General features: G+C 36.8%; 2 protein-coding genes across 2 annotated transcripts in view; one reads left to right on the plus strand and one right to left on the minus strand.

Annotated features, from left to right (window-relative positions):
* Positions 1–2,965: 2,965 nt before the first annotated feature.
* LOC103022870 (uncharacterized) lies at positions 2,966–4,068 on the plus strand. The gene has a single exon (XM_015605988.3). It carries the CDS (start codon positions 2,976–2,978, stop codon positions 3,609–3,611), a length of 636 nt encoding a protein of 211 aa, XP_015461474.3. The 5' UTR covers positions 2,966–2,975; the 3' UTR covers positions 3,612–4,068.
* Positions 4,069–15,232: 11,164 nt separating this feature from the next.
* Positions 15,233–22,338, minus strand: part of gig2e (grass carp reovirus (GCRV)-induced gene 2e) — a 28,652-nt gene continuing 21,546 nt past the window's right edge. Inside the window, 3 exon segments of the mRNA XM_049466606.1 lie at positions 15,233–15,869; positions 18,917–19,315; positions 21,768–22,257. Of these exon segments, the coding sequence (XP_049322563.1) occupies positions 15,356–15,869; positions 18,917–19,315; positions 21,768–22,228 (1,374 nt within the window). The 5' untranslated portion in view covers positions 22,229–22,257 and the 3' untranslated portion in view covers positions 15,233–15,355.

Consider the following 22,338-nt stretch of genomic DNA (forward strand, 5'->3'; position numbering starts at 1 on the left):
CTTCGAAATTGCTCACACCTGCATTCTTTAGTATAACTATCCCCTGTTATTACTCAATCCTCACCCGGTATTAAATCTATTTACATTAACATATCTTTTTTTGTTTGACCATTTGTTACCAACCGTTTTTGCTTCTCTGTTTATCCTTTTTGCCTAGCACTTAATTGTTTGTTTGTTTGTTTTTTTTCGTTGCCAACCTATTTTTGTATATAAACCATTCCTTTGCCTTGACCTTTTTGCTCTTTTTATGACCTTTTTTGCCTGTTCACTGTGGTATGTTGTATCTTGCTGCCCTATTTTAATATTAACCATGCCTGTCCCACTCAACTCTTGTACTTATAATATTTTAGCTTTAATAGATGAACATTGAGCAAAACTATTAATATAAACTATAACCACAGTAATTTATTATTAACTCTTCATCATGACTCAAAACAGCAAAACACAGAATTAACTGTCCTCTCCAAATTCATATTAATCCAATTACTGTTCATTACTTAAAAATATTACTTACAAAACAACATGTGGATTTTTTTTTTTAAGTTTTGGGACAATTACACATTATACAAGTATTGCAGTTTGTTCTAAATGGTGGAGAATTGTGGGATGTGATGTAAAAAAGGCTTGCATATGGATTTAGCTCACTAATTATGTGTATAATTTTCTACATATTAAAGTAATCTTTCATTCTGGGCTTGCTTACACAGACATTTTATTTATGTGACTGATTTGCATATTGTGATGTGTCTGCATACCAAAGTGCAAGTAGACATCGTCCTCGTCTATAGCACAGTTAAACCTGAGAGGGTGCTGCAGAGGCAGAAATTACCACAATAGTAGAGTTTTTTTTAAACGTTAGGAAAGGTTTTTAAAAATTTTGAGCAGGACTGATGAGCAGGAACACATTTTAATTATTCATTTAAAAAAATATATGGTTTAGGGTTTAGTGTCTCTTTAGGTATAATCAGTATTATGCAGATAATGCGTTTCTGAGATTACAAAGATCTAGAACATCTATTTTACTTGCATAATGAAAAAAAATAAAAAAAATGCAAACTGGTGCTCAGCTTTTTGTTCTTAATGGCGTTTTTTTCCCTAACATTACTTTTACTTTTATACTTTAGGTAGTTTTAAAACTTTTTAGGTACTTTTACACTTTTACCTAAAGAGTAAAAAGCTTGAATTGATACTTCAACACTAGTATACATACTTCTACTCACAGAGAAATGAATGTCAATACTTCTCACACCTTTTTTTATGAACTATATGTTGATATACTAGCTCTTTAACCAGTTTTAATAGCAGGTTGCCTTAGCCTGAAAATTATATAAAATGTAGAAAATGTTCTTTACAGTGCAGGCTAATATTCCTATATATGTGTAATACTGTATTAATTCAGAGTAAATCCTGAAATATGTTTTGTCACACAGTTTGTTTGAAACTATTCTGTGACGAAATGCCCTTTCAGCTGCAATGCTGAAGAATGTGAAGCATGCCTTTAAGAAACTTCAGAATCAGTCAGCTGATAGGCCAGAAGTTCAGGCCACACCTGCAGGAAGTCATAAACGAAAGAGAAACTAGTTTGCCTAAGTAAGCAAGTGGACAGCACAGCTCAGGTAATCTTTCCTCTTTTTAATTCAACAGTTTAACGTTAGCGAAACTAAGCAATACATTTCTTAAATAGGATTGTAAAATGAGGATTTTGTATGTTAAGATAATAACCTCTCTCAGTGAAGCATTTGACCTACTAATCGTTAATATTCAGATCTAGAGCAGAGTATTCAGGAACAATAGGAATTATTGATATAATATAATAGAATGATGTTCGTGAGTTATGTCATGAACTGAAGACAGATACGGGTCCTAAGTGTTAAGGGCAGGCAGAGTTGCCAGATTGCTACAGCGGTTTCCAGACATAATATTGTTTGGCTTCCCCAAACAGGTATTAAGCCTAGTATTGGCTACAAACATGTAGCATTTTGAATAGAGATTATCCACTAAAAGAAATATTTAGTCTAGGACTAAGCAAAAAACCCCACAAATTTACAAAATGTAAACCAACACTGCTTAATAATAAACTGTTAATACTTTAAATACAGTGCTGTAAAACTTTTAAAACCAATGGAATATAATCAAGAGGAAGATGGATGATTCCAAGCCATCAAAACAAACTGAACTGCTTGAATTTTTGCACCAGGAGTAAAGCAGCATAAAGTTATCCAAAAGCAGTGTGTAAGACTGGTGGAGGAGAACATGATGCCAAGATGCATAAAAACTGTGATTAAAAACCAGGATTATTCCACCAAATATTGATTTCTGACCTCTTAAAACTTTATGAATATGAACTTTTCTTTGCATAATTTGAGGGCTGAAATCTCTGCATCTTTTTGGTTATTTCAGTCATTTCTCATTTTCTGCAAATAAATGCTCTAAATGACAATATTTTTTATTTAGAATTTGGGAGAAATGTTGTCCATAGTTTATAGAATAAAACAACAATGTTCATTTTACTCAAATGTATTCCTATAAATAGCAACATCAGAGAAACTAATTCAGAAAATGAAGTGGTCACAAGGCAATAGTGCCATATAAGAGTGAGAGTGTACCAGTTAGGTATGATGGTACAAATAAAGTTTTTTAGCACATTAGCACAAATATAGAGGTATAGAAGCTTAAGGCTGGTAAAGTGAATGAATGCATGCAGTGCTTATAAAGGGGCAATTAAAGTGGGTATGATCGTGCAAGTATAAGCATTTTAAACACAATGTGTCCAGTTTGGCATGGAACTGTTAAATCTGGCAACAATGCTTGGGGAGGGAGTTTAAATACAGATATTCTAAGAACAAAAAAAGAATGTATATGTACTGTATTCTGTATACTGTGTACTGTATACTGAATATCAGCTGTACTGAATTCACTGCATTTACACATGCCTATTCTTATATTCACACACACAAAAAAAAAAAACAGGAAATATGCCAATCAAGTTCAGTGGGTGGGAGGCCTGCGCTGAAAAAACAAAGCACCTGCAGCCAGGCCAGGCTCCAAAGAGAAGTCACGGCTACACGATGTACCATGGTACACACAAGAACACCGCCCCAACTATCATCTCATCAGGATTCAGACCGTCTGCAGGAGGAACTCTGGGACCTGGAGTCTACTGCAGCAGAGACATTAACAAGGCCATGTCCTACCCAGGGTTCTGTGGCCCCAATGAGAGGGTGGTGCTCCAGCTGAGGGTAAGAGTGGGGAAGGTGAAGAAGATTGACTCCCAAAGCTTGCATCTTCAGACCACGTGGCACCAGCAGGGGTATGACACAGCCTGGCTGCCCTCCAGCATGGGCGGCATGGAGGAGGACTGTGTCTGGGATCCGAAGCGACTGGCTGTGGTGGGTATAGCTCACTGCACTGACTCTGGATTAAAGACGTCTTTGGAGAACCTTATAAAGCAGCAGGGAACCGGAGCAGCGCCGGGTCAGAGTGGGCCAGCAGGCAGTAAGTGTGCAGGCTGTGGGATGCACACAGCGGATAAACATGCTTTAGAGAAGTGCTGGAGCTGTAAAAAAGATATATGTGTTTTCATGCATAAGCATGCATGTGTAAAGAGCTGATTAATGAAATGCTTAATGCCTAATAAATTGAGGAATTGTTTGGTTGTGGTTAAAGCTAAACACTACTGTTGGTTATGCTTGTGCAATTAATAAAATAAATTTAAAGTCTAATATTTAGTCTAAGCTTTAATGACCTTCTTAACATCATTGTTCAGATTTCCTACCTATAATCTGGGCCAGATAATAACTACATTACAGTCATCACTAACGTTAATTTTAGTGGCCCTGCAATGGAACCCTGTGGTCCTCCAAATGCTGTGCTAATTGTTTAAATGATAACTGATTCATGGGGTCAATACTTCTGTAGGTTCAACATGAGCTAAACAGAATATACCAAGATATAATGGTGCAGGACTATCTCTAGCCTGCAATCTGAAAGCCTTAAGGATGATAGTTTTTAATAGTAGTTACAGATATACATATGAGTAAATTTCCCAATAAAAATATTGTCAATTATAGCATTTATTTTCAGAAATTGAGAAAGGTCGATTAGGTTCGATTAGAAGCAACAATACTAATATTTTAACTTAGGAAGAGTTCAGAAATCAGTATTTGGTTCAATAACCCTGATTTCTATTCACAGATTTAGCGCCTTGGCATGTTATCCTCCACCAGTCTTACCAGTGTTGGGAGTAACGGCGTTAAAACTAACGGCGTTACTAACGCCGTTACTTTTTTCAGTAACGAGTAATCTAACTAATTACTCTGACTGTAACTATAACGCCGTTACCATTTCCGACACCCCGTTACTGCACGTTACTTTAGCCGCTGTATGAATTTTTTTTTTGTTGTAACTTTGCTTTGCCCTGGTTAACCCCTCTTCTTTCCGGTGAACTTGAGTTTCTGGCCGCTGTGCCTGTGGTTTGGCGTGGTGAAGTGAGGCACAATTGTGACGATTTGCGTGCTCTAATTAATTCAGTGATTGCCGTGGACAGGCCAAGTTCCGATTTAAGGACGTTAAGCTTTTTTTAGCTGCTCCGGTTTTTGTGATGCTGCTGCTTTCTCTTTTAGAGCTTAGATTCTCTGCCCGAACCGGACCTGACCCAAAGACCGTCCCAAAATCAGGCTCATATTTTTATTTTATATAAAGCTCTGGTGTGATAATCACAATGTTGCTAAGTAACCAATTATTATTGTTCACTAAAGCGAACGAAATAGCGAAAACTGAAAGTGAAAAAACATTTGTGTTAACTGAAACTAATAAAAACGGTAATTAAAAGGAAAAAAACATAACTATCTCGAACTGTATTTTGTGTTTATAAAACTAACTAAAACGAACTAAAATTACTGAATTTTCGTGTTTAATTTATTTATAAGCGCTGTTGTACAGCGGAGTTGTACAGCGGGCGGTGTTGCCGAGCGCGCGGCACCTCGTGGTCCGTTAGTTCTTGTGTAAAGCGCTCGCGCTAGCCGCAAAATACGACAGAAAACACTGAAAAACTGCAGATTATATGGGATTACAATATGAGCGCAAGGCAGATGAAAGAGAAACAGGAGATACAGTGTGTGAGAACATTTACCTGAGAGTAGCTCATTCCAGAACAAGCAAATCTCTCTCTCTCTCTCTCATAGGCGTAGGAACCGGGGGGGATGGGTGGGACATGTCCCACCCAATATTAGAAACAGGTGGATTTGTCCCCCCCAAAAATGATATCAGTTCGCTCAGGTCAGCTGTACTATTAATGAGGAGACAGACCGGACCAATCACGGAGCCGGTTCAGGTATTAAGTCACGCCTCTCAGTAGAAACAGCCAATCAGCTTGCTGGTTTTGCGGCGCGCGGAGCAGAGGCAGTTTGCTGTTGGGGAAGCCCCGCCCCCTCGCTGTGAGATTTAGCAGCGGGATCGGGACGCAGCATCTTCAGCTGATTTTAAAACAGATCTGGATATACGGAGATTTTTCTAAAAGAAAGGTAACGATAGGCTAACCACTTCAACTGTGATGATATGTTTCTGATAGCTGGTTAAAAATACACGTCTCTGAATCAGCACACAGATTAAACTCACTGTGATTAATAAACTGCAGCTGTGAGAGTGAGTTAGTTTATCTTTGGAATTAGCTAGATTGGGAGTCAGGGTTAAAGGAAAAAAATAAAATATATATGTAATGTTTCCCTGTACCTGATCAGCTAATCACTTTAATTTTCAAACTGTTTATTCATTTAGGATTACAGGACTTACTGTGAGCTATAATGAACGAAAATTGATTTAACTAACTAGTAATCTAGAAGCTGGATGTAGAGGATAGCCAGAATTTCGTACAGTACTTTAGGTTGGTAGTTTAAAGCAGTTACTTAACCCCGATCACTGCCCTAAACTAGTGTTTTCCACCTGATCAGCTAATAAACAGTCATTTACTGAGTTTACCTGTTAAAATCCTTTAGCCCCCTATGGAGCCTAAATTAATCATGTATATCCACCAGAGGAAGCTCTAGAATATGCAGAACAGTTTTAATATGCAGTAGAATATATAAGAACTGGGTTGAGAAACACTGCTGTAACGTGACTTCTGTTCATTTGTATTTCACAGTAAGACCACATATCCTGACGTTTATAAAAGTCTCTATGAAACGTAAAGTTAAATTCTTTTACATAAAAGGACACCATCTTAAGAAGAGCTCTCAGTAGAAAAAATAAAAGTGCAGGAGAAAATGTAAATATACAACAGAATTGACATGCCAATACATAATAATAATAATAATAATAATAATAATAATAATAATAATAATAATAATAATAATAATAATAACAAGAATAATAATTGCTTGCATAATTTTTCTAACAACAGTAGTAATGTGGAGTAACATGTTTAGGTTGTAAAATCACCTTATAATAATAATTTACTTTTAATTAAAAGTAATTTCCACAAATGTTGTTCTAGGAAACTATTGGGTGGGCTTGGGTTCATATTGGCAAATGTGTCCCCCCCAATATCAAGCCCGCTCCTACGCCCTTGCTCTCTCTCTCTCTCTCTCTCTCACGTTTATTAGATTGATCTCTCTGATGAGATGTGTGAAAACTAATAAAAACTAGCAAGCCCACCCTAAAAACAAATTAAAACTTACTGAATTAAACTATAATAAAGTGAAAAATGTAATCACGTAGCTCTGGGCGCACGTGAACACCTCCGCGTTTGACTTGCAGCACTGTGTGTAGCTGTTCTTAAAATCATTTTAATTAAATAATAGTTTTATGCTATGTTACAGTGTTAATTAACATAATTCTGATTATATTTCGCTCATTCAATCAGCCCGAAAACAGACAGTTTATGGTTTGGGTCTCATAATGACAGTTCATGGTTCGGGCTTGGGCAGAATGTGCACGGGCTCGGGCTGGGTCGGGTCGGATTTTTTGGGCCGATCTAAGCTCTATTCTCTTTTGGTGAAACTGTTATATTAATAATATTTTAACGGTCATTAGATTGTTGTTTTCGTCCATTATTTTGTTTTTTTTTATATATACATATTTCCTTTGAGTGTGGCTTGGTTTGTTTAACTCCATCCCCAGACGCGTTTTTCCGTTTTTTCCGTTTTTTTCAGTATTATATGTTTTAGTAATTTTCTTTGGTTCTGTGAAGAATTTCGTTTTTATTTTTTGTAATTCGTTAGATTATATTTTTGTCAACATATTGGGTTTATTTTCGTTTGTTTTTTTTCTAATAATAATAGTAAATACATAATTGATTTCCTTTTTTTTTTGACGGGCGAATAATAAAAAGTAACGCGATAGTTACTTTTACTGGTAACTAGTTACTTTTATAGTGGAGTAACTCCGTTAGTAACTCAGTTACTTTTTTGGAGAAGTAACGAGTAACTATAACTAATTACTTTTTCAAAGTAACGTGCCCAACACTGAGTCTTACATACTGCTTTTGGGTGACCTAATGTCACTCCGAGTGAAACAATTTGAAGAGATTATCACTGTGTAATGGCTTGTGAACATCCATCTTCCTTTTGATTGAATTCTAGATGTTTTAATGGTGAAATACACATATGCATACAACTTATTTTATTTGATTAAACTGTATTTAGCTAGTTACTCCTTGACCAGATGCTTTTCTTAACCATCAACGAAAACTTGCAAAATTACTATTGTTGGATATTTGACCACAAATATTGGAACAATTGGTACAAAAAATAAGTTTTCCATGTAAACTTTTGCAGTAATTTCCTGTACATTTGTTGTGTTTTTGGGGTGAAAAAAAGTACAAGAATAATTGTCATGTGATTTTCTAAAGGTGGAATGCATGAAATAACTGTGTTTTAACAGATTTTAACTGTAATACTGTGAAATAAAAGACTTCTTTGTTAAAAAATAATATATTTTTGTCATTTCTGTAACTGTACAAAAATAATATGCAACAAAATAAATGTCAAGAAATTAAATAATTTATTATTTGGGTTTTACAAAACAAAAATATTTTTAAAGACATTTATTTTGAACCCACCAATTTTTCAAGTACTAGAACAGATAAAATATGCTGCCTGGCCAAAAAATAAAAAGTCTCCACCTGGATTTAAGTAAGTAAATGATGTGGGGTTGGTTGGTGCTGCAGTTGGTCTGCAGGTTTAGGTTCAGCAACAGTATGTGCTGCTGAAAGAATGAGGTCAGCTGACTACCTGAATATACTGAATATAGACCAGGTTATTCCATCAATGGATTTTTTCTTCCCTGATAGAACGGGTATATAACAAGATAACAATCTTGGCCAGGATTAATGGGGCTGGAATTGTGAAAGAGTGATTTAGGGAGCATGAGATTGAGGTCACAATTAGAGTGTGTGACCTTTTTTTTGTGTCAACGTTTTATTTTTGGCCAGACAATGTAGATTACAGTGAATAAGAATGAATATTTAGTTGCAAATCCTTTGTTTGCAGTAACTGCATCCAGTCTGTGATCCACTGACATCACTAAACTTATGTGATGCTTTTTTTTTTTGTTGCTGCATGATGAAGGATCTCCCAGTCAGTTTGGTTCCATCTTTCTTTAGATTGAAAGGCAAAATGTTTCTGTAGACGTCTGAGTTCATTAAACCCTTACATTACCAGTATTTATCATACTTAACATATTTTTATCATATTTAAAAATTATACAAATCAAATCTGTGTCCAGCAGTCAACCAAAACAACCTGGATACGCCTCGGATCCCACACTGGTCTTCCTCAAGACCAGTGGAAACCATGCCGCACCCTGGAGGACACCAGGCAGTGTCGTACCCAAGATCATGCCAGCTCTTCTGCAGTGGGTGACCCTGACGGTCAATTTTCTTCACTCTTCCAACATGAACATTTACACTCAGAATAATTCTCTCTGTCTCAGGTACATTCACAGGGTATCTGCTGGCTTTATTAATATCACAACTGAGGTAAACACCGCGCCCCAGCATGCCGTCTGCAGACTGTTTAAATCCATGAGCCACGATCATCCGAGCAGCAGATCGAGAAGTGCCGTGATACATCCGATACACTCTTCCTTCTGCAGGCTCTCTACAGATCTCCAGGAGACTTTGCAATCTTAGAGGACGTAAAACATCTTGTTTCCACATGATGAAGTCCAGAGACTGTATTCAGATCACTGCAAATATATAAAAAGGATGAATTAAAATCTGAAGGACAGAAACTACAGCTCTGGAAAAATTAAGAGACCACTTTAGTTTCTGAATCAGTTTCTCTGATTTTGCTATTTAAAGGTTTATGTTTGAGTAAAATGAACATTGTTGTTTTATTCTATAAACTACAGACAACATTTCTCCCAAATTCCAAATAAAAATATTGTGATTTAGAGCATTTATTTGCAGAAAATGAGAAATGGCTGAAATAACAAAAAAGATGCAGAGCTTTCAGACCTCAAATAATGCAAAGAAAACAAATTCATATTCAGAAAGTTTTAAGAGTTTATAAATCAATATTTGGTGGAATAACCCTGGTTTTTAATCACAGTTTTCATGCATCTTGGCATGTTCTCCTCCACCAGTCTTACACACTGCTTTAGGATAACTTAATGTCACTCCTGGCATGCCATCTTACACATTACACAGGATTTAAGGTGTTAAACATCCCTGCCATCATCCTGTTCATTACTGCACCCAGACACCAGCAGGAAGTTAACGTTCATAGTCTAATCAGAAGATTTTAAAGCAGAGGACCAAAGTTCACTGTGATTAAATAAGGTCAAGGGCCTTTTTGAGTCCACAGATGTTCTAAATAAGACAACCCAGAAGATTATACTGAGCTGTTAAAATGTACAAAATGTCATATAAATACATAAAAAAACATTGAAAAATTAAGTAATTATTATTACACTAGTTTTTGAGGTAATGTAAAACACAGCTTAACATCCCAGTGTAATTTTTTTGTATGTAGTGTTAGAGAGCAGAAATGGTTGTTTATAGTTGATATTGTTGTGTTAATGTTGGTTCTGACTATTCATTACATTTATTTCATTTTCTAATCAAACAAGCAGCTTTATAACACAATATATAAGCACATGTAAAAAAAATAGAAAATAATTGAAAAGTTACTTTGTTTTAGTAACTCAGTTTAAAATGTGAAACTCTATTATATACTGTATTATATAGATGTATTACACACAGTTTATTTCTTTCTTATTTCTTCAAGTTTATTTCATGTATTGTCGATGTTTATGGCTTACAGCCAATAAAAAAAATCAGTGTCTCAGAAAATTAGAATATTATTTACAACAAATTGGTACTTTTGGCAGTGTGGGCAGTGTGCCAAATCCTGCTGGAAAATGAAATCTGCATCTCCATTAAAGTTGTTAGCAGAGGGAAATATGAAGTGCTGTAAGATTTTGTGGTAAAACAAAACTGCACTGACTTTAGACTTGATGATAAAACACAGTGGATCAACACCAGCAGATGACACGTCTCTCCAAACCATCACTGATTGGTGGAAACTTCACACTAGACCTCAAGCAGTTTGGACTGTGTGTCTCTCCACTCGTCCTCCAGACTCTGCTCCCTTGATTTACAAATGAAATGTGAAATTTACTGATGATCAGTGATGGTTTGGAGAGACATGTCATCTGCTGGTGTTGATCCACTGTGTTTTATTATCAAGTCTAAAGTCAGTGCAGAGTTTTCCTGCAAAATATTACAGCACTTCATGCTTTCCTCTGCTCTGCAACATTTATGGAGATGTAGATTTCATTTTCCAGCAGGACTCGGCACACTGCCCACACTGCCAATTGGTCTTACAGTATATAATATTCTAATTTCCCTATCCAAAGAAGCTCTAGCTAAGCTGTTTAGAATGTTTAGAATGGGCTTATAAAGACTGTTAGTGGTCTTGCTAAGCCCATAAGGCACACATATTAATAGTATGAGAAATTAACTTAAGTACTTAATATCTGGAAAAAAGGGAAAAATGTTGATTATAAGATGAAATTGAGAACTAAGAGTTAGGAACTTACCTGTGAATGAAAAATGTTTTTCTGTTTAATTGTTTTGTTTTTCTTTTTGAATAAAACCTGCATACAGTTACCTATAGGTACAGGCAGCCATATCCTGACACTGGTAACAGTATCACTATTTATAGTTAACAGGCAGTGTTACAGAGAATCAGCTGTACCAGGAAATGATTTACTGAGATCATTTACTGAAATGATGACCTGCATGTTATGCAACTGAGTGATGACCCCTCCTAACTGATTGAGATCTGTCTGAGAATGGGTTTGTATAGCAAACGCTGCGAAGGCATGTCTACAAAATTAACTCATATCTTTACATAAGGATCCTGAATTTTTGGTTTTACCTGTTTCTGGAATAACAAAAGTTAGTAATAAAAAAAGATTTGTTCTATTTGCAAAGTTCAGACAGATTCAGATCAGGGGTGGGTTTCCCGAAAACGATCAATCTTAGGGAATAACGAACGAACTAACGAATGACGTGAGTAAAGAACGAGCCAGTTCTGCGAGTGTTTCCCAAAGAGCTTCGCAAAGTGAAAATTAACGAACAAGGTTAAAGAACGTCTTTGTTGACTCCTCCTCCGACACAGCGCGCTCAATCGATCCACAAATATCGATTCAACACTGCATATATGCAGTATTTATTCACTATTAGACCATAAAAACGTAGAACTGTGTTGTAATCATCAACATTATACATATTCTGAAATTTAAATTACAAAAGGATGTACTTTGGCATTAATAAAATACTCCTAAAGATACACATGACTAAATAAATAATAAAAAATCTAATCTATTTTAAAACATTAAACTTTTCTTACTTTTTTTAAATTATTATAGTTAATATATATTATATTAATAGATATTATACTAATATTATTAATAGTAATATTGATAGTAATATTAATGTATTATTATTATTATTATTATTATATTATTATTATTATTATTATTATTATTATTATTATTATTATTATTATTATTAATAATAATTATATAAAAATAATATAAAATATATAAAAAATAAATTATATAAAAATAATATAATAATACTTATACATATGTATATAAAAATATGTTTTATATACACTCTATGAGGCTCCTGCTCATCCTAAATCACTCAGTTGAGTTTAGGTCAGGGGATTGTGAAGGCCATGCACCTTTTTGTTTACTAGACAATTCCATATGCGTCAATTAATCGTTTTCATGGTTTTAATATTAATCGCCAATGTAAAAAAATAAAAAATAAAATAATTAAATGAGACGTGTCCAACTTTTGACTGGTACTTATATATTTGCGAGTTGACACACCCCAGAGTTTGCCCAGATGAACGGCCACAATGTTGGTTAGAAGCACCTGAATAAGGAATATTATTAAATATTACCTGCACATTCACCGATACCCTTTACAATACGTGTAGGTGGGATTAAAGACACCGCAGGCGTCCCCTGCACCGGACCTACTTTGCAGCTTTGCTTAAACCGTGAGCATCATCTGCAGGAATTCACTGATTGCATTTCTTGCAGCATTAATGTCAAGAACTCCAGCATCGCTAATCTGGATTTTAATGATTTATTCGTGGGTTTGATTGGTCAATTCCAATATGCCCAGTTATACTACAAGCCACAGACAAAGTTGGCATTATAATATAACATAACATAACATAACATAACATAACATAACATAACATAACATAACATAACATAACATAACATAACATAACATAATATAATATAATAATATTGATAATTATATAATAATATAATTGATTATAATTAATAGTAATATAATATAATTGTTCAGCCACGGAAATAATATATTTCTTCTTCAAAATTGGCGGTCCCTGGTGTTTAAGGTGCTGAACTGCCAGTCGAGATCCCCTAAAGAAGCTCTTTAAGAATAACGACTGGGTCAGAGCACTCGTTAATCTGCGAGTGAGTTTACGTAGTACTTTAGTTACGCACGGGTTTGGGAAACACTCTTTAATTAACGATCAATCTTAAGTACGAGTTAACGAAGTTCTTAGCGTTACGAAGCTTTCGGGAAACCCACCCCAGATTTAGAACTGTGACTTGAGCCAAATCAGTTCAAAGACAAGTACTCCATTGATCCATTAACCACGCACTGTGCAGCTAAATTTAGGGCCTGTCGGTATGACTTTGCTATCATAACGACGGGAAAAGTACATTTTGTGTGTCTTGAAAAGCACAAAAGGGATGTATTACATTTCTTTAAGGTCTCCTTCCGCTAATTTTTTTTTTATGTTCTTTGAGAAATACAATGGGTTTGTATATGAGTTGTATATACATGCTGTATATAAAACTCTTTCTCAGCCTGCCTTGTCTGCAGTAGCTAGTAAAAGAAATTCCTCAGAAATATGGGTTGATCAGAGAGACGTTAGGGTGTAGACGTCAACCAGTGACTTCATGGCCCCATTGCCTTGTGGTTGGGGGAGTAGTAAGTAGTAGAAAGTTCAGATAATTACTTACGTAAGGTAACAAAGTATTGTTAGTGTTATTTGACACCCTTGGTGAGTTCCAGCACACTCTGGGTAAAGAAGCTGCTTTGCATGGGTGTGGAAGGGTCATAATGCTTAATTATGTGCTTTACTTTAACTCTGTACCGTAAACTTGCCCTGCCTGTCCCTGTTTATGATTTGCATTGTCCTTTGTTAAGAAAGCCTCTTTTGAATATTCGCAAATATCTAGTCCCTGTCAGTGTAGGCTATATCTAATTTGACATACTGTACCATCTGACCTTTTTGAGGGAGCAACATTTTTTAAATTAAAAGTATTATTTTAACCCTTGTGTGGTGTTTGTGTCTGTGGGACCCGTTTTCATTTTTCATCAAATGATACTAAAAAAATATTTTTTCTAACTCAAACTCATTGGCATTGGCTCATTTTTTTTGTGAAAAACATATATCAAAACACATTTTCGATAAACACACACTGTACCCCCCCCCCCCCCACACACACACACACATTTGTATTACATACAGTCTGATTGGCCAAGGGCTAATACACATTGCTTCATTTGTAAATTTTAAACTAAACAAATTTTCTACTCATATCTTGAGTTTAATTCATTTTCTTTTACATTTTATTAAAAAACTAATAAAAAAAAGAGTAGCACTTTTTGAAAGAAATGTAACATAAGAAAGGTAAAGGGCAAATATTAACCATGTAAGCTGTTTATATTGCTTGCAATTTAGGTGAAGCGAGCGTGTGTAAAGCATTTTAATGTAAATTTGCTTAATTTTGCTGAATTAAATACAAGTAACAAAGTAAACGAGTAACAAAAATATGAACACCACACAAGGGTTAACTAGTGCTGTCAGCGGTAATGTGTTAACCCATTCGATCTAGCCTTTCTAGATATCCATGGATGCTTTACAATCAACACCCTACATACAGTCTAATCAGCACTCAACCAGGACACACCTGCACACCTATAGGACTGCATTTTGCACTACAACAATCCATATCCAGACATTCAAACATATATAAATTTGTAAATACACTCACACCCACACACCAGGGCTATTCAGACTGATCAGATTTAATTTGATCTCTATGTTCTTGGTCTGTGGGAGTAAACCACACTGATATGGGGAGAACATGAAAACTCCACCCAGATAGGGACTTGAACCCAGGACCCCAGTGCTAGAAGTCGAACATGCTAGGAATGTCCAATTCTGCCAGTTCCGGCACACAAGAAGCTGCTTTGTATTTGTGTGGATGCACCCTCAGGTCTTCTTCAGCTGGCCTATTCACCAATCATTTGGAGATTTGTTTTTGTTTTTAGAACTCTTAGTCTATTTAAATAAAATTATATTCCAGAGCCCACAACTTTTTTACTTTAGACCTAATTAAGCCTTTCCTTTAAGTCTTTACCATCACCTCTTTATTAAGGTCTACTTCTATTGTTGTTGTGTACAATAAAAACTGTACACACTGTGTACAATAGAGATACAGTAGTTGGCAATACTTTGCAAAGTGTGCAAGTAACAAACACTGATACACTGCATATGTACAATAGAAGATGATTCACAGGTTACAAGAATAAATACAAGGTCTCCTATTCGTGATGGAAAATAGAAGAAAAGCTAATTATAATATTACTAGCCAATATGTATTATTACATATAATCATTGTTATAATATTTTTGTTCAAGAAAAGACAAGTCAAGGGAATGTTCGGTTCCTTATTGATTTATTTTGGATTCTCCAGTACAGTGTATATCATATTTAACATACTTAACATACAGTGCATACTGTAAGTCAACAATGTATAAAACCTTCTGCTGATAACTGTGAGTTTACAGGTCATTCCAGTGGCCAGTTTGAGATCTTGGATAAATTGCATCAATAACCTGGATACGGTTGGGATCCCACACACAGTCTTCTTCAAGACCACTGGGAACCATGCCGCACTCTGGGGGACACCAGGCAGTGTCGTACCCGTGATCGTGCCAGCTCTTCTGCAGTGGGTGACCCTGACGGTCAATTTTCTTCACTCTTCCTACATTAACTTTTACACGCAGGACGACTCTCTGGTTCTCAGGTAAATTCAGAGGGTATCTGCTGGCTTTATTAAGATCACGACTGAGGTAAACACCACACCCCAGCATGCCACCTTCAGATCGCTCAAAGCCATGAGCCATGATCATCTGAGCAGCAGATCGGGAAGTGCCGTGATACATCCGATACACTTTTCCCTCTGCAGGCTCTGAACGGCTCTCAAGACTCGGCACTCCTGGAGGACCCAAGTCGTCTTCTGCCCACATGATGAAGTCCACAGAGTGTATTCAGATCACTGCAAGTGAGATTTTACTTGTAAATCTGAGCATTTTAGGTATTTAAAACCATTAAAAAAGTTAATAAATGTCGCTGTTCTATAAATCAGTGACACATACACAAATAATACATATGTTTTCAGATATTCTACATTGTAAAAGCAAAGTATTGACTTAAAAAATCACCAACATGAACAATTTTGTCAAATTCTCCAACTATTCAACTTCCATGAAATTATATAGCACTACTAATAGTTAACACACACTTTATTGGTAAAATAAAAACACTGGCTGTACAAGGAAATGATTTGCATCTGTAAGTTGCTCACCTGTGTGATGAAAAGTCCAACCTGACTGAGATCTGTCTGAGAACAGGTTTATAAAGCAAACCCCTGGAAGGCGTGTCTTTATGTACGGACACTGAACTTTTTGTTTCGTTTCTTGCACAGGACAGTGCAACTGAACATTTTAATACTCTGTAAAATGATTTGTTCATTTAACCTAAAAATAATTGCATATGATCAAAATGTGAAACCAATAAACACAACTTAATCATTTTTTTTATATTTTTAATTCCCATCTGATAGCATGAACAATGTGCCCTATTTTACACTATTTTTTCTCCTAGAACAGAGAAAAAGGACCCTTTTCGGTGGTATTCTATCAGTTCCATAAAAAATATATATATTATATAGTGCGTACTGATTTTAATACACATATTTAGTTTTATTACAAAGACAAATTATCGACAAAAAGGAGAGGGCTGGCATAGAGGCCTTAATGCTACTTCCCTGAAGCAAGTTTTTGCAGGGTGGGATGTCTGGAATGCTGGCAGCAGAAGGGTTAAATCCATAAGCCATGATTTGTGCAGCTGCAATAGAAGAGTTAATATAATAGTTACATAATATTAGTAATAGCTCATATTATTTCAGTGGTTCATTCATTCAGGTAATAAAGTGTAAAAACAGGTGAAGTAGTCTAGACCAGTGTTTCTCAACCAGGGTGCCGCGGCACCCTGGGGTGCCGTCTGGCTTCATCGGGGGTGCCGTCAGAATATTGCGCCTCACGTGCATATTTCCTTTCCAGAGTCAGCTCGTGTCGGGGTGTGTCCCAATTCACAGGCAGCATACTCTGAAGGATGCGACCCACAGAGGCGGTGTATTACTGCGCAGCTGTGACGCAATCTGTCTTCGAATACAGCCTCTGAAGGATGCAGCCCCTAAATTGGGACACACTGTAAAGTTTTTGTCCCCCCACGCGATGCACGCGCTATTTTATTTCATATTCCGCCAGCAACACCCCTCGTTCTCACCTGAAGTACTGCGCCAGCACCCCCCCCCCCCCCCCCCCCCGCCCCGGCCGTAAACTGGGGTGCCTTGACATCTCGCATATATTTAAAGGGTGCCGTGATAGAAAAAAGGTTGAGAAACGCTGGTCTAGACTCTAGAGCATTATCAGTCTAAACTGCACTCTCAAGCCATTAGTTAGTAATATAACGTACAAAACATAAAAAAAATGATTGAACCGGTTTTACATGGCCTACCACCATAACCACATCAGCATCATCATCAGGGTGGGTCTAACTGTACATTCCTGAGTGTTTGGTTTCTTTTCTTCTGTGGTTTCTATTCTGCCTGTTTTCCTGAAATGCTTTCCAATAAATTAAAGATTCACAGTACTGTGCAAAAGTTTAACCAAAGCAAAGTACACTAATCCATTTATCTTAGCAATATGAGTGTTTTTGCCACATATTATTTAAACAGATGCAATCAAACATACATACAGTAAAACGTAACAAGCATTTTTAAATGTTTAACTATGTATGTTATATCCTGTGAGCCGAGCTGAAGAACAAAGTGTAGAGATTCCAGATTTCTCCTGGAAGCTCCTCAGCCAGCATGTGTATATGTTCAGTTCCATCAGCAGCTCACCAGAGTTACCAAATTTACCAATTTACCAAACCAGGTGTTGATTAATATGATGAGAACTAGAAATAACTCTATTAAACTCAGATGAGGAGAGATTAGATGTTTTAAGGAAAACAGGGCTGTAAAAGCTCAGCTTTTTGTAAAATTGCTGTTTGTATTTATTGTAATGCTGGTGTTTTACTGAGCTAATAAACACTTATTTTACTGTGTTTATTCTTTGCTAAAAATTCCCACAGGTGCCTAAAACATTTGCACAATACTGTATATGTTACTTGGTGCTGTACATTTATTATTGGTCTCCTTTTAAAGCTGATTGATCTTCATAAAAAAATATAATAAATAATATATAAATAAATAATGTTAAAAATAATTTTATTATGTTTTTATTTCTCTTTGTTTGTAACTAAAGCAGATACAATGGTTATTAACAGGGCAGAGTTTAGATCGGTTCAGTGGGTTTGTCTGTATACAGGCTGTGGGATGCACACAGTGGGCAAACAGACTGCATTGTGCACTATAACAATCCATATCTGGGAAAACACACATACATTTTGAACTGTTGGAGGAAACTCCTAAACCAACTCTGGTACCTTAAATTAAACAAACCCATCTGCAACCTTTAGGTCTTCTTCAGCTACCCTGCTCACCATTTCTCCATCGTTTTGAGATTTGTTTTTGTTTCTAAAACTCTTTGACAAAGCTGACTATTTATCATTGTTTATTTAATTGATTTTATTTTATTTATGTCTTCTTCTGTATTGTTGCACTCTGTGTACAATAGAGTTAGTTGGCAATACTTTGCAAAGTGTGCGGGTAACAAACACTGATACACATAGAAGATGATTTACAGGTTACAAGAATAAGTACAAGTTCTCCTATTTGTGATATAACACAGAAGAAAAGCTAATTCTAATATTATAAGCCAATGTGTATTATTACATATAATCATTACTATGATATTTTTGTTCAAGAATAGACAAGTCAAGGAAATTTTCAGTTCCTTATTGATTTATTTATTGTTCCTCATTGATTCTCCAGACCAGTGCAGTACAGTGTATATTATATTTAACATACAGTACATACCATATGTCAGCAATGTATAAAACATTCTGCTGGTAACTGTGAGTTTACAGTACACTACAGGTCATTCCAGCACCCAGTTTGAGATCTTGGATAAATTGCATCAATAACCTGGATACGGTTGGGATCCCACACACAGTCTTCTTCCAGACCACTCTTAACCATGCCGCACCCCGGGGGACACCAGGCAGTGTCGTACCCGTGATCATGCCAGCTCTTCTGCAGTGGGTGATATTGACGGTCAATTTTCTTCACTTTTCCTACATTAACTTTTACACGCAGGACGACTCTCTGGTTCTCAGGTAAATCCACAGGGTATCTGCTGGCTTTATTAAGATCACGACTGAGGTAAACACCACGCCCCAGCATGCCACCTGCAGATTGCTTAAAGCCATGAGCCATGATACTCAGAGCAGCAGATCGGGAAGTGCCGTGATACATCAGGTACACTTTTCCCTCTGCAGGCTCTGAACGGCTCTCAAGACACGGAACTCTTGGAGGACCCAAGTCGTCTTCTGCCCACATGATGAAGTCCTCAGAGTGTGTTCAGATCACTGCAAGTGAGATTTTATTTATAAATCTTAACATTTTAGCTATTTAAAACAATTTAAAGAGCTAATGGATTTTGGCATTTTATAAATCATTGACACATAAATACATATGTTTTTAGATATTCTAAAAAATATCTGACTAAAAAATAACCTAAAATAAAAACACCAGCTGTGCAAGGAAATTATTTAAATCTGTAAGTTGCTCACCTGTGTGATGAAACGTCCAACCTGACTGAGATCTGTCTGAGAACAGGTTTATAAAGCAAACCCCTGGAAGGCGTGTCTTTATTTAAAAACCCTGAACTTTTTGTTTCGTTTCTGAATTTAAGGTGTGTTCAGAAAATGATCTGGTGAAAAGACAAGTCAAAGAAATGTTTTTAGTTCTTTATTGATTTATTTTTGATTTTCCAGACTGAGTACATCCCATATCCAGGCTAGAAGCAAGCAACAATTTTTATAATTAAATAACCTTCTGGAAAATAACTTTGCACTGCTAAATTCTAATTCTTATATAACTGCATACTTGCACTTTTTATGGCATCAGTATGACATCAGTTATCCTCACAATATGCACATCAACTTGTGTTCATTGTTGTTTTACTGTGTTTATTTGCACTCCCTCCATTACACAGATACTAAAGATACGTCCGTCCGTCTGACATACCTACCTACCGGCCTACGTACCTACCGTCCTACCTACTGACCAACCTACTGACCGATCGACCGACCTACTGACCGACTGACCGACCGACTGACCAACTGTCCGTCCGTCCGACAGACCTACTGTCCGACCTACCTACCTACCTACCTACCTACCAGCCTACGTACCTACCGACCTACCTACCGACCAACCTACTGACCGATCGACCGACCTACTGACCGACTGACCAACTGTCAGTCCGTCCGACAGACCTACTGTCCGACCTACCTACCTACTGGCCTACGTACCTACTGACCTATCTACTGGCCTACCTGTCAATCTACCTACCTACCGACCTACTTACCTGCCTACCTACAACAGAGCAACCGACCTACTTACCTACCTACCTACCGACAGAGCAACCGACCTACCTACCTACCTACCTACCCACCTACCTACCTACCTACCAACCTACCAACCTACCTACTTACCTACCTACCTACCAACCTACCTACCTACCCACCTACTTACCTACCTACCTACCTACCCACCTACCTACCTACCTACCCACCTACCTACCAACCTACCTACCTACCTACCTACCTACCTACCTACCCACCTACCTACCAACCTACCTACCCACCTACCTACCTACCCACCTACCTACCTACCTACCTACCCACCTACCTACCTACCAACCTACCTACCCACCTACCTATCTACCTACCTACCAACCGACAAACTGATCTTCCTACCTACCTACATTTATCTGAACACACCTCTTTTACAGACCAGTATGATCATGAAGTGTCTGACCCCTTTTGTTTATGCATTCTGACCCTGTCGCTTGGTTTTATACACCTGTGGCCATAAAAGTGATTGGAACCTGACTTTAATGATTTGGATGAGTGAGCGAATACTTTTGGTAATATAGTGTTTGTACAGTATATTATATTTTTGAAATGGTGGGTTTGTTTTTTTTTCTGATCTGCAGTCTTAAGCCATTAGTTAGTAATATAGCTTGGAATTAAAATCAGAAAATCATACAAGAACCGATTGAACCAGTTTTACATGGCCTACCACCCTAACCGCATCAGCAACATCATCAGGGTGGGTCTGACTGTACATTCCTGAATGTTTGCTTTCTTTTCTTCTGTGGTTTCTATTCTTTCTGTTCTACTGAAATGTATGCATAGAAATGAAGTATTTCTACTGTATTTTACATGGTGCTGTACATTTAGTATTGGTCTCCTTTTGAAGCTGATTGATCATCATTGACAATTCCATTTCAAATTAGATTCCAAAGGATGCTTAACAATCAACACTCTGCGTACAGTAGTAGCATACTGTCTACCCAGCCCTCAACAAACACACACCAGAAAGAGGCCTCAGCCACATGGCATTGTGCACTATAGCAATCCGTATCTGAGCATACAGACACAAACACACACTCGTACTTAAATATACCTGATAATTCACATGTTACAAGAATTTATGAGTTCTTTTATTTGTGATGGAGAATTGAAGAAAAGCTCATTGCAATGTGTATTATTTTGTATAATCATTACTATAATATTTTTGTACAATAAAAGACAAGTCAAAGACATTTTTAGTTCTTTATTAATTTATTTTTGATCTCCCAGACTGAGTGCAGTATAAGTATATTATACTTAACATACAGTACATACTGTAAGTCAGCGATGTACAAAACATTCTGCTGGTAACTGTGAGTTTACAGTATGCTACACCAGTGTGAAGGGGTTGGATAAATTGCATCAATAACCTGGATACGGTTCGGATCCCACACACAGTCTTCTTCAAGACCACTGGGAACCATGCCACAGTTCGGGGGACACCAGGCTGTGTCGTACCCGTTATCATGCCAGCTCTTCTGCAGTGGGTGACCTTGACGATCAATTTTCTTCACTCTTCCTACATTAACTTTTACACGCAGGACGACTCTCTGGTTCTCAGGTAAATCCAGAGGGTATCTGCTGGCTTTATTAAGATCACGGCTGAGGTAAACGCCACGCCCCAGCATGCCACCTGCAGATTGCCTAAATCCATAAACTATGATACTCTCAGCAGCTGATCGGGACGTGCCGTGATACATCAGATACACTCCTTTATCTATCGGCTCTACGCGGCTTTGAAGACACACAACTCCTGGAGGACCCAAGTCGTCTTCTGCCCACATGATTAAGTCCTCAGAGTGTGTTCAGATCACTGCAAGTGAGATTTATTTGTTTTTATAAATCTGAGCATTTTAACTATTTAAAACAATTTAAAAAAGATAATAGATGTTGG

This window comes from Astyanax mexicanus, chromosome 17 (genome assembly GCF_023375975.1).
Source record: "Astyanax mexicanus isolate ESR-SI-001 chromosome 17, AstMex3_surface, whole genome shotgun sequence".
Lineage (NCBI taxonomy): Eukaryota > Metazoa > Chordata > Actinopteri > Characiformes > Acestrorhamphidae > Astyanax > Astyanax mexicanus.

What these genes read in the sequence shown, in the direction of transcription:
- LOC103022870 (XM_015605988.3), top strand. Translation starts at nt 2,976, where the DNA reads ATGCCAATCAAGTTCAGTGGGTGGGAGGCCTGCGCTGAAAAAACAAAG.